This window comes from Lithobates pipiens, unplaced genomic scaffold (genome assembly GCF_037356315.1).
Source record: "Lithobates pipiens isolate NorthernLeopardFrog02 unplaced genomic scaffold, aLitPip1_a1.2 Scaffold_22, whole genome shotgun sequence".
Taxonomy (NCBI): Eukaryota; Metazoa; Chordata; class Amphibia; order Anura; family Ranidae; genus Lithobates; species Lithobates pipiens.
The window spans coordinates 139771642-139785601 of record NW_027507784.1 but is presented as its reverse complement, the minus strand read 5'-3'; the positions used below and the strand labels follow the sequence as shown (position 1 = coordinate 139785601).

At 44.1% G+C, this 13960-nt stretch overlaps 1 protein-coding gene across 11 annotated transcripts in view; it reads left to right on the top strand.

The window, feature by feature from the left end:
• Window positions 1-13960, top strand: part of UNC80 (unc-80 subunit of NALCN channel complex) — a 318404-nt gene that overhangs the window by 166852 nt on the left and 137592 nt on the right. For all 11 annotated transcript variants that reach the window (XM_077448370.1, XM_077448371.1, XM_077448372.1 and 8 more), the window contains one exon: window positions 9240-9340. In XM_077448370.1, coding sequence (XP_077304496.1) covers window positions 9240-9340 — 101 coding nt within the window. The remainder of the gene's footprint in view (window positions 1-9239; window positions 9341-13960) is intronic.

The following is a 13960-nucleotide window of genomic DNA, read 5'->3' as shown; positions in this document are numbered from 1 at the left end:
TATCATGGCTGCTGGGACTAGAAATATGGTAAGTTTACATGCCTCAGTCATCAGCAGCTTGCTATCTGCTCTTCTCTCTGCTCCTGTGTCCTTCCCTCCCCCCCCCCCCCCCTGTCTGTGTGTGAGCCACCCCTCCTTACTCTTGCTGCTCTAATAACACTAACCTGTATACACCATCAGCACTGCCTCCTATTGCAGTGTCCCCCTCTGTGAATGATTTATAAATATAAATGCTGTAAATACCTCATTTAAGAGCCGAGATTGCAATCACATGACCAGCCAGATCTTTCCTCCTCCCCTCCAGACTGACATCAGCAGGAGAATCTTAGCCCCGCCTGCTGCATCTTTCAGAGGAGAAAGCTGGCTGGTCATGTGACCATTATCTCGGCAGTGAATGAGGTATTTGCAGAATTAATTTTTATAAATCACACACAGAGGGGATACTACAGTAAGAGGCAGTGCTGATGGTGTATACAGGTTAGAGTGGCTTAACAACCACTTTAAAGTAGAAGTAAAGATTAATATAACATTGGTTTAAAACTTTGCCTCCTCCAGCTCTTACACAGACTGACCACTGTTTGAAAAATATGTCATTGTAAATTCCTTTTCATTATTTTTTTTATCTTCCTCAGTGCAGTTACATGATCGCTAAGCCCCGGTAACTTTGTGTCAATGAGCGGCTCAACAACAGGGCTGAATTTACAGACCTGTGAAATCACCTGCCAGCTTCCATTACACCATTGTTGTTGGGGCTTCTTTCCATCAGCCGCACAGCAATTAATCGTTAAGAATCGTTATCTTGATTTTGACTAAAGTGTTTCACAATTCTTTCTATGCAAAAAATTCTCCCTGCTCTTCTGAAGCCACAGCCCTCAAAAGAAAGGAATAGAAAAACTGGGCAGCCTGCCAAGAAGCAAAACATTCTTTATCAGTTGAACTTAAAGAGGAAGTAAACCCTGATGGGTTTACTTCCTCTTTTTTTCCCTGCAAAGGTAAAGCATAATGGACTACTATGCATCGCATAGTAGCTCATTATGTGTCACTTACCTGACACAGGAGCCAGCGAAGTCGCCGCTGATCCCTGTAGTCCGCCGCATCCATCTTGCTGGTGGCGTCTCGCAGCTCCAACCAATGACAGCGGCGAAGCCGCGATGACGTCACTCCCGCGCATGCGCACGGGAGCCGCGTCTCGCAGCTCCGACGCTGCCATTCGGCGAAGCCGCGATGGCGTCACTCCCGCGCATGCGCACGGGAGTCGACAAATTAGGCAAATCCATTCTTGGATTTGCCGCATTTAGTGCGCCTGCGCGCCGCTGTCTACGGCGCATGCGCCGTAGACAGCGGTGCCCATTTTCGGGCAAATATCTCCTAAACCATATAGGTTTAGGAGATATTGCTTGGACCTACAGGTAAGCCTTAATCTAGGCTTACCTGTAGGTCAAAGTGGTTTGAAGGGGTTTACTTCCTCTTTAAGTATAAACTTTGTAACAATTTGTCAATGGAATAGACTTTGTGTGTAAGTGAAAAAAGTTTAACCACTTAAACACTAAACCTTTTTGTGACATTTGTTGGTTTCAGGTTTCAAAATTACTTAGAACCCCCAAATATTATATATATATATATTTTAGTAGACACCCTAAAGAATAAAATGGTGGTTGTTGCAATATTTAATGTCACACTGTATTTGCGTCTTTCAGGTGCATTTTTAAAAATAAAACGATTACTTTAACCGCTTCGCGCTGGGTGGACATTCTGGGACGGCCTCAACTTTCCGGGGTTATATCTGAATGATGCCTGAGGCTATAGACATCATTCAGATATTGGCATTTTCAGCCAAGGAGAGTCCCTGCACTATAAGAACAATCATAGCGGCTGTTTCTCCGCTTGATCGTTCCCTACGGGCAGGAGGCTTCCATCGGTGAGTCGGATACAGGATCCGCCGGTCCTCAGATAATGATCATAGAGATTTCCGGTAAACAAGATGGTTGCCGGAGTCTCTATGATCGTTCGGAGGCCGGACACGATATTATGACGTCACGGCCTCTGCATTCAAATTGGTCTGCATGGCTGGCATCCCAGAAGGAAGCCTCTTCTAAAGATGATGCACAAGAAAGCCCGCAAACAGATTTCTGAAGACAAGCAGACTAAGGACATGGATTACTGGAACCATGTCCTGTGGTCTGATGAGACCAAGATAAACGTATTTGGTCCACATGGTGTCAAGAGTTATTTTGAGGGAACAGCAAATTTACACTGTTATACAAGCTGTACACTCACTACTTTACATTGTAACAAAGTGACATTTGTTCAGTGTTGTCACATGAAAAGATATAATAAAATATCTACAAAAATGTGAGGGGTGTACTCACTTTTGTGAGATACTGTATATATATATATATATATATATATATATATATAGATATATAGATATATATATAGATATATATAGATATAGATATATAAGATTGCCAGTATGGTGGCCCGTAATTATGGGAGGAGCCCGGAGGGTATATAATCAGACCACCCACAACGGTCTGTGTCGGTTCCAGTGCAAGGTACTGCAAATCAAGGGGCCGACTCTTCTCAGCTCCCTCACGGTCGTCTATCCGTGCGTCCAATCGTAGGTGCACTTCGGCTTCTTCATTCGTGGTCTTCGTCGGCGGTTCCCGCTCATGGTCGCAGATAAGTAGTATCCGAATCTTTTCATATCATGTGCAAACTTGCGACTTATCATGCTTACTATCCTGCACCCCTTTCGCAAAACCTACCTCTGAGTTGTTGACACTCATGTCCCGACATTGTTCGGCACAGGCATAGTACATTCGTAAACTCTTTCTACCAAACGTACGATTCATTCATAGATCCAAGCCTTCGAGTCGCTGTCGGTCGTTCTCCAATATCACTCGCCATAGGCTTCACTGGTTATAAAATTCACTGTTCTCATCCTTTTTTGAGATAAACAGGTATTGTTTGTATGGGTTTCTGTGGCTGATTGGGGTGTAATTAAACCCACCTGATGTCTTTCCTGCACTTGACTAGCCTGGGGGGATGGGTGGTTGATAGGTGTTTGGTTTCACAGTAAGGAATGGCATACACTCTACAACCAATTCGCATCAGATACTCCTTACTGCCAATTTATATCAGATTCATCTCATACATTTTTGAGCTGATTCGTGTCAAAAGCATTGCAGAGGCTGACTCTGCCAACTCACTGCATGTCCACGTAGTTGTACCTTCGAGATCGGTCGTATATCTTCATCGATTGTCCCACGCTCGGACCGCTACACACTCGCTGTCGCAGGTAGGACTTTGTTGTTACCGCTCTTCTAAACTCCAATAGTTACCTTATCATGTTCGTTTATCATGTTCGTTTTGCAAAGTCGCACTCACGCCACCATAAGTCTATGTCATCTTTCATGTATTTCATCCTTTCTACCCAACGCGGGTTTACTCGAGCCGATCACTTCACGGTCGATGCGGTCAAATCCGACATTCAAGCCCCTTACTCACCTCGCATCTACGGCCGATTCCAAATCTAGTCGCAACTTCGCTTCTATGTTTCGGATCCTCGGCAATTACAAGCCCCTTCAACCGTCATCACCATTTAGTGGATTCGAACCCAGCCATATCATCGGCAATACGGTCAGATCTGTCATACGAACCCCGTAGTCACCTCACATCTACGGCCGATTCGAAATCTAGTCGCAACTTCGCTTCTATGTTTCGGATCCTCGGCAGTCACAAGCCCCTTCAACCGCCATCACCATTTAGTCGATTCAAACCCAGCCATATCATCTGCAACACGGGCAGATCTGTCATACGAGCCCTGTAGTCACCTCGCATCTACGGCCGTTTCGAATCTAGTCGCAACTTCGCTTCTATGTTTCGGATCATTGACAATCACCAGCCCCTTCAACCACCATCACAATTCAATCAATCCGAACCCAGCCATATCCTCAGCGATACGGTCGGATCCCATATACCAGCCTCTCAGTCGCATCTACGGAGGATTCGAGTCTAGTCGCAGCGTCGGCGCAACGATTCCAGTCCTTGCCAAACGCAACCAAGCCGAATCCTGTTGCATCACCGACTCAAATGAGTCAAATCTTTCGCAGACTATTCCATAGCTATAGCCCAGTTCAAACTAGTCACATCGACTGTACAAATTCAGCAGTACTTACATTTGACCTTCTCAGTCTATCCATACATGATCGTACACAATTCTCTCCACCAATTTGCTCAGTATTGCGCACGGTCATTCCTACATAATCACAGTTCCTCTATAACCTTTCTTTCGCCTTTCAACAAAGCTGCGTTCTTGCAATCGCTGCAAGTCTTTCTGCATTTGGCTCAAAACTGCCAATCGTCTCCAGTAGCAACACTGCTGTTCACCTCATACCTACACACTTATAAATCCGCAAACATTGCTTTCACCTTTCAAATAAAGCTGCTTCCTTGCAATCGCTGCGAGCATCGATGCAATGGCTCAATACGGCCACTCATCTCTAGTAGCAAAACGGCTGCTCTCCTCATTCCTACACACTAAGTGCTCATGCACACGGACGTTTTAAAAAACTGGCTGCAAAGCTAGCTCCGATGCCTGGAAAAATCGTTGTTAAAAACGTGATTTTTACCGCGTTTTGCATTGGCGTTTTTTAGCGTTAGCGTTAAGTAGCGTTTTTTAAGAAACACATCTCTTGGCTATAGCACTCAGAAAACAAAGAAAATATGTTGTGCGTTTATGCGCGTTTTTGCGCGTTTTCCCGCGATTCGCGTTTTTACAGCTCTAGCTCCACGCCACGGAACGCACTGGTCCTGGGTTTTTTTTACAGCTTAAAAACGCCTATGCCATTTGCAGCTCAAAAACGCCTAGGTGGACATGAAGCCATAGACTAACATGGACAGCCGTTTTTAAGCTGCAAAAAAAGCTCAAAAAAGTGGCTGTAAAAACGTCCGTGTGCATGAGGCCTTATAATTAAATTTATAGATTCAAATAAAGCTGCTTTCTTGCAATGGCTTAATACGGCCACTCATCGTCTCCAGTAGCAACACAGCTGTTCACCTCATTCATTCATTCATTCATTCTCACCTCATAATTCAATTTATAATTCAAATAAGGCCGCTTCCTTGCAATCGCTGCAAGCATTTCAGCAAATGGCTCAAACTTCCACTCATCGTCTCCAGTAGCAACACGGCTGCTCATCGTTTTCTCTGTCGCTTTCCCCTTTTAGGCCAGTTAGTACACCAGTTAGTCCACCCTGCACCAGGTTTGGACACTATCTTCCAAAAAAAAAAAAAAAAACCCATTGTCGAGGGCTTGCATCTTCACCAGGGGGCCAGCTTTGCCCCAAACAGCTCTTTGCAATCCCCATTGTCAAAACAAAATTCTCATGTCACCTTACTACAGGCTCCCGGTCAACTCAGTTCTCGCCTCCAACCAGTCGACTTCACAACTAGTGCATAAAGTCAGGTGTGTAGTTCAATGGGATTCCCCCTTTCTCTTAAACACTCTTTAACTACATATTTTTACTTCACATACAGAATTTGACCTGCTCCTGAGGCGTTAGCAACTGTCACATACTTCTGTGCACTTCACTCTGTTTTCGAAGCACAAGCCTTCAATACGCAGACAAGGTCGCCTAATCTCCATACTTGCTGGCAGTGCAAGCATTAGTAGACCGAACCCACGTCAATTAACTACAGATCGCAACATTCCTACTTAGTATACCAGACTTCAGCTACCCACCCCAGTCCGCCCTGGGGCGCTCTGGTTCATTAGTCTGTGCCGAGCACAGACTGACACCCGAGCTATCGGTTACCTAGCCAGTCACCTCCTGGCTCACCTCGGTTGTTACGCATTCTTTTGAGTTTTCTAAAGTCACACTCAACAGCGCTCAAGCGCAAACCAACTGTCACTATGGCTGTCGTTCCTTGTCCTATTCTTCTTGGTTCCTTCCGCCTTTCATCTTATCTACCCAACGCAACTATCCCCTCCTACCTTTGCAACTTACCTCAAACATACGCACCCTCCCCTTGCTTTTAGTTGACGCCATGTCGCAGGCAGACAGTGAGGACTTTGCCTCAGCCCTGCCATCACCCTTTACGGGCTCAGCAAGCGGCGGTTTACAGTCTCACAAGAGCTTGGACCAATTTAAAAAAAAAAAATAATAATAATAAAAAAAAAAAAATAAGCTCATAGCAGAACGGTGTCGCAGGAGTAAATCCTACCCTGCTGCAGCCAGGAAACCAAGCCTTTAGGCTACTGTTTCCACCGCCAGTGGCAGCCCTTCCAGGCACCACTTCAGTCTATCTTCTTTGCGACTACTCAGCTGCACTCCTGGGTAACCACACTGTCAGCAGCAGTCGCCGAAGTCCAAGCAGAGTGACAGCCCTGGAGGTATGCCCAGCCGTGCCCCCTACCAGCTCCAGTCACCACCGTCATTCCCGTACCTTCACTTACAGATACACCCAACTTCTGCACCATCGTCTTCCCTGCACACCTTGTCCTAGCAGGGCATCTAGGAGGACATCTTGGATGACAACAACGTTAACTTAGCATCCCTCCTCATAGCAGTACACAACTTGGCCTAGAACAAATCATATTCGCGGGGAGATGTCTCCGTCATCCTGAAGGCCAGAGACCCTTTACTTAATCGCAAGCTCACTGTCACAGAGTTTGTGCGAACCTTGGGGACAGTCAGAGACATGCTAGGCAGAGCAACCCCAACAGGAGGGTAGAATTGGACCCGTATCTGCACGCAGCAGGTCACAAGTACGCAGGGTGCCCATCCTTTGACTATCACTGCTCATTTTCAGCCAAGGCAGCAGCCAGACTCAAGGGGATCTTTTACCTCCCATCTTTTAGTGTTTCTGTTCCAGTCAAAGACCCTGACTAAATCCTTAAATTAAAATGTGCCAGCTATAGCAGATCTGCCCATGAGAGTCGATTTTCTCACAAATTGGAATGGCATGCCAATGTGTATTCCCTCAGCATCTCTCTCTTCATCTCAGGTAGTCATGGTCACCGCAGCCTCCACAGGTCCTCGCCTCAATTTTGGCCAAATTGGGTTTATAGGGCCATAGCCGTCAGAAATCCTCTTGATTCCTGGGTTCAGTTAGTCCTCCTCTTTGTTCGACCTCTACCCCATTGTCGCAGCAGCTCAAGTCTGGTGCAACAACTGGGCAGGACAAACAGTGACGTTCGCCACAGACAACCAAGCTATAGCCAGTATTATAAATAAAGGAGGTCCTAGTAGCTGGCCATTGTGGCCTTCCTGTGCAGGCTGGTGCCACTATCCCCACAGCACCAATCTAACGTCCTATGCGTCCACATCCCAGACAAACGCAATAATCTGGCCGACGCACTACCCGTTAACTTTGCTTCGTTGTTTTTTGCAGGAACCTGGAACCGACCCGACCATGTCTCTTATCCCACACTGGTCGTAGCTAACCTCGGATTCAAACAACACTTTCACGATGCTACCTGCCTTATTAATCTTTCATTATCTCACAACAACCTGAAGGCCTACCGGGCAGCCTAGAGGTTCTATGTCAGGTTACTAGCCTCAAACCCCAGAGCAATACCAAGAGTTCTCCATCACATCCTGGTCTTCATATTATGCCACCGCACACAGTTGGCATTGTCACACAATACCTAAGACCCCACTCAGCTGACATCCAGTATTTCATCCCCTTATGAGATCCTAACAAACCGTCTTGTTCCCTGCCCATACGGTCAAGACCATGTTGTATGGTATTCACAGGCAATGACCTCAAATCAGTATCAAACGGCTACCCGTCACCAGCGCCATATTCCGAGACATATCTTTCATCCTGTCACATTCCCCTTTTGGCTAAATTCAGCCTGGTCCTTCAAGCAGCCATCTACCTGGCTTTCTACAGCTTATTACGCCCCAGTGAATACTGTCACCATCCCAGTTGTAAAGTGTTACGTAGACACCACCTCACACGCCATCAGACTTCATCTTGCTCCTCAGCGTGTCCAAAACACAATAGTCCGGTCCAGGGGTTGACATAAAACCTTTCCAAACTCTCAAAGCCTGGTGCCCCGTGTCCATCCTAGATCAATTTTTGGCCCATATGTTTGATCCCTCGCAGGACAGCCCATTACTACCGTTCTCGATTAGTACCCCAGGCAGCAACCAGTTCATTAGTCATGTCAGGTTCCTTTTGAGCAAATTAGGCCAGGACCTTGGTCATTTTCTTGGACATTCTTTCGCATTGGAGCAGCATCAGCAGCCTCACGAAACGGGGTCCCAGTCCACGCGATCAAAGATGGGCAGGCGGGAATCCACCTGCTTTACTCGATACATCTCCAATCCACAAGTGGAAATGTCCTGAGCCTTCAGAAACTTTGCCCCGTAGTGTCTTGTTGTACATAAATTAATAATTACCTCCCTACACCAAATCTTTTGCGGCCTTCTCTTGGCATATCGCCCAGCAGAGCAGGGCTCACCGCCCAGCTCACCAGGGCTTACCTTACAGCAGACCAAGGGCACAACTCAGGTCTATTTTATGTTGTTAGTCTTGTGACGTGTTTATGTGTTCTTTCATATCTCTTACAGCGGAGGGCTCCGACCATAAATAAGAGGGCCAGTATGGTGGCCCGTAATTATGGGAGGAGCCCGGAGGGTATATAATCAGACCACCCACAACGGTCTGTGTCGGTTCCAGTGCAAGGTACCCACCCACCCATTTCCCTTCTCAGAGTACTTCACTTAAAACACGTTTCTCTACAGAAACATTCATTTACTTTCTTAAGGTATGCGGCCTTCTCTTGGCATATCGCCCAGCAGAGCAGGGCTCACCGCCCAGCTCACCAGGGCTTACCTTACAGCAGACCAAGGGCACAACTCAGGTCTATTTTATGTTGTTAGTCTTGTGACGTGTTTATGTGTTCTTTCATATCTCTTACAGCGGAGGGCTCCGACCATAAATATATAGATATAGATATATATATAGATATATATCACATAGGAGGCTCTCTGGTGTAAAATTGATCACTGTCACTATAACACATGGACCTGGAAGATTCTCCTACAGATTCACTGATTTATAAATATTCCTCTGTATATATTGAAAACATATCCCACAAGGCTTTTATAAGTCTGGTCTGTTATAGCTTATACCATAAGTATTATTTGTTATGTATTTTTAGCACTGGACTGATGTTTCCCTTCCCTATTTGATGTTGATTTTTTTATTCTGTTTTCCTGTAGTGAGTGCAGTAGCCCAACAAGTGCTCTGGAACTGTTTGATTGAGGACCCATCCACTGTCTTAAGACACTTCTTAGAGAAACTCACCATCAGCAACCGACAGGTAACGTTCACTTATATCACATACCAGGTTTTGCTGTTAACAAACAAAATACAACATTTTAGACCTTGTTCTTCTGAATTAATAAATGGGAGAGCCCGTAGGATTAAGATGTTGTCAGAACAAATGATGAGTGGATACAATATGGACAGGTCAAACTGTTAGCTGGGGCTGAGGCAGAAGTACCTTATCTCTGCCTTTTTCATGTGTTTATAGCAGTGATGGCGAACCTTGGCACCCCAGATGTTTTAGAACTACATTTCCCACGATTCTCAACTACACTGCAGAGGGCATGAGCATCATGGGAAATGTTGTTCCAAAACATCTGAGGTGCCAGGGCTCGCCATCACTGGTATATAGGAAACTGAACTCTTTGTTTGTGGCATGTTTATGATAAAAAATGATTACTGCCATTTGACATGTGATATTCTCCTCTACCTGCTCACAGTATCTCATCAGCTGCCTTTATGTAGGGTTGTTACCTGCTCAGTTTTAGTTTGTAAAAAGCTTACAACAACGCAGCCAACCTGACAAGTTTTTTCTCTTCCTTTTCTAGCCTAGTCAACCTTAATGCTGCATCAGTAACCTTAAAAAAATGCTTTCTGCTTTCTATTATGCACACAGTGCCTTGCTGAGTTGCAGTGGAATACAATGAAATCTGTCCTCAGATAAACCATTCTTGAGGTGATTGTAGCCATATTAGTACACTTGCAACAGAAACATTTGAGTACTGTCCGTGATACTTTTTATTTTTTTATTTTTTTTGCACTTACATAAAATTTTTCAGGACAAGCTTTCAGAGTATGTCCCCTTCTTCAAGGTCCAAACAGTATCACGGACAGTACTCAATTGTTTCTGTATATATGGGAAACATATACATAGCAGCACTCATAAAAATGTGCACAACATAAAAGCAAATAATTAAAGAAAAAAAGTTGCGCTGTAATAATAGTGATATATAGTAAAGTCTTTCCTCAATATACTATCAGAGGATATAAACCGTTAAAGTCCTTCACATAATCAAAAACACATTATATGTTTAACGACTTCAGTCCCGAAAGAATTTACCCCCTTCCTGACCAGGCCATTTATTTGCAATACGATGCTATGTCGCTTTAACTGACAATTGCATGGTCGTGCTACGCTGTACCCAAACAAAATTGACGTCCTTTTTTTACCCACAAATAGAGCTTTATTTTGGTGGTATTCAATCACCCCTGCGTTTTTTTTTTTTTGCACTATAAACAAAAAAATACAGACAATTTTGAAAAAAAGCTATATTTTTAACTTTTTGCTATAATAAATATCCCCAAAAAATATCAAATAAATTCTTCCACGGTTTAGGCCGATATGTATTCTTCTACATATTTTTGGTAAAAAAAAAGCATTAAGCTTATATTGATTGGTTTGTACAAATGTCATACCGTCTGCAAAATAGGGGATAGATTTATAAAATTGTTACTATAATTTTCTTTTTTTAATGGTAATGGCGGCGGTCTGTGATTTTTATCGGGACTGCGACATTGCAGCGGACAGATCGGACACTTTTGACACTGTTTTGAGACCATTGATATTTATACAGTGATCAGTGCTATAAATAGCCATTGATTACTGAGTAAATGTCACTGGGGAAGGAGTTAACACTGGGGGCGATCAAGGGGTTAAATGTGTGTCCTAGGGAGTGATTCTAACTGTGGGGTAATGGGACTGCCTGGGGGAGGAGAGTGATCGTTGTTCCTAAGCATTAGGAACAACAGATCGCTCTCCTCACCCCTGACAGAATGGAGATCTGTCTGTTTACATTGACAGATCTCCATTCTGTCCTCAGGAGCAATCACGGGTAGCCGGTGGCCATCGTGGTCGCCTCCCACGGGCATTGGCTCCTACGTCACACAGTGGGCGTGTGCGTGCCCCCTATACTCCTTAAAGCGCCCTCCATACTGCTACGGCGATTCGCGCAGAGGTGTCATTGTGCTGCCGTTAATCGAAGCCGGGTGACCGGGTGAAAAAAGGGTGGTGTCCTTCCAACTAGGGACAAGTCACCTCATGCTCCTCAGGGGATAGATAAAACAAAAATATCTTCTTACCAGATAATAAGATCTTTCAAGGCCTATAGATGCATTAGTGAGTATTCACCCCTTACTTCAGGTATAAGTCAGCTCAACTGTTCAGCCTGTTAAGTGGATGCCAGTGATGCATATATCGATCGCATAGGAGCCTCAGACCTGATCATGCAGTAAACCAGAAGGAAGAGGAAGAAAAGCATTGCGCAGTGTTCAATTAAAAGAACAATAGTTTAATAGCCAATCTACTTACCGCAAAGATAAGTTACACAGGCATATTGGAAAAACATCAGTCAAACACTCTGCATGAGTCTTAACCACTTGCCGACCAGCACACGCCGATATATGTCCTAATTTTGAGGATGGATATTGTTGTTACGGCAGCAGCTAGCTGCGATAACCCCGGTATCCTCGTATTTGGCAGGCGGTTGGCTACAAGATAAAAGTGGTCTCTGCGGCATATTCTCTGGTGCCCTTCACCGCTTACCGGAGCCCGTCGGCAGTGGCGGAGGCGATCCGGTCCGTTCACTGGCTGAGCATGGAGACCATTGAGGGTAAGATGGCCCCCACCCATCTCCATGACATTGCAGGGCGGAAGTGATGTGAAAAGATCACTTCCGCCCATAGCTCTTAAAGGGCCATTTTTTAAAATCCTTTTTTTAAATGACAAATTTTTTTTTTGCATTTTAGTGTAAATATGAGATCTGAGATCTTTTTTGACCCCAGATCTCATATTTGAGAGGTCCTGGCATTTTTTGTTTTACAAGGAATGTTTACATTCCTTGTAATAGAGATAAAAGTGGCAACATTTTTTTTTCTAAATGGTGTAAAAATAAAAAATAGGTAAAATAAATAAGAAAAACATTTTTTTTAAACACGCCCTGTCCTGACGAGCTCGCGTCCAGAAGCAAACGCATATGTGAGTAGCGTCCGCATATGAAAATGGTGCTCAAACCACACATGTGAAGTATCGCCACAATCAGTAGAGCGAGAGCAATAATTGTAGCTCTAGACCTCCTCTGAAACTCAAAACATGCAACCTGTAGAATTTTTCAAACGTTGCCTATGGAGATTCTTAAGGGTAAAAGTGTGTCGCCTATCCACGAGCGGGCGCAGTTTTGAAGCGTGACGTGTTGGGTATCAATTTAACATTATCTTTCACAATATAAAAAAAATTGGGCTAACTTTACTGCTTGTCATATTTTTTAATTCAAAGAAAGTGTATTTTTTTCCCAAAAAAGTGTTAGAAAAAAATGTATAATGTTTGGGGATTCTAAGTAATTTTCTAGCAAAAAACTGTTTTTAACTTTTAACTTGTAAACAACAAATCTCAGGAAGAGGCTCGGTCCTTAAGTGGTTAAGACATCACTGCTATTCCTTGCCTGACATACGTTTCGTTCAATAGAACATCTTCTGTGAGGCAGTAGGGGATTGTTTCTGACCTCAGATAATAAATTTAACTGAGACCGATAACACAGACAAGGGAAACGTACATTTTTCACTTTTTAGAGTACTGAAGGATGTCTCCTACTATGATTACATTTCCATTTTATAACACAAAGTTGTGAGTGATTTTACATCCACCTCTTTGATAGCATATTTATTTCAATGTGTTGCAAATTAAGTGCACATTGTTAAATCACCCAATAGCATAAGAATACAATTACCCATGCACTGTAACTCGGTTGACTGGTATAACACTGGAGTGGGTAGCACCGAAATTAATCTGGAATATGATGAGATCATGCAACAGTAGTTTTGGCTACATTGGGAATCAACAGTTGCAGGGATGGATTTCACTGAAGATGATAAAAGTGTGTTAATGCAAAGATTAGCTAACAGAACATAATCATCCCTAGGACAGGAAGGAGAGACAGACCAAAACCGAAAGAGTCCATGGTCAATTTAATTGTTGGTAAATAAGTAATATAAAACAGCTAATGTGGGGCAACACCACTTCACTTTTATCAGGACTCAGCACAGGCTTAAACTTGAATGGATTCAGAGAAAACAGTGACGTCACGTATACAGTATAAATATATGTAGCAAACTCCATGTAGGAGCTGCAGATAAATAGGGATCCCTCACTCCTGCCCAGCCAGGCACACTGAATCCTCACAGGCATACAAAGTCAGAAAATAGTCCGTAGCTTTGTTTTTGATGTTTATTGGGAGGTAACATCTTGGATGGGGATAGGAAGTTTATGGGATTCCCACTTGATGATAACAACAAGTTCAGGGACAACTTCCTATATACAGACTCCTCTTCAGCTTTCCTCCTACACACACACTAATGCTGATCCACTCCTGATTGAACTGACAGACTCCTTGTCAGCTCAGCGACAGCCCCTTACAGGCAGGAACTCACAGTCCCTTAAAATAGTACATGTGAAGTAAAACGGTGTATAAACTTTCCTTCTGCTTCCTCTGTGGCCACTAATCCCAGCACCACTTCTTCAGTCAATGGTAGCCCACCTGGCTGCAGCTGCCTCTTCCTCCCAGCTGATTCTTCACCAACTCACCCTGCTGACTCTCTAGAGATCTCTCAGCGAAACGTTAGA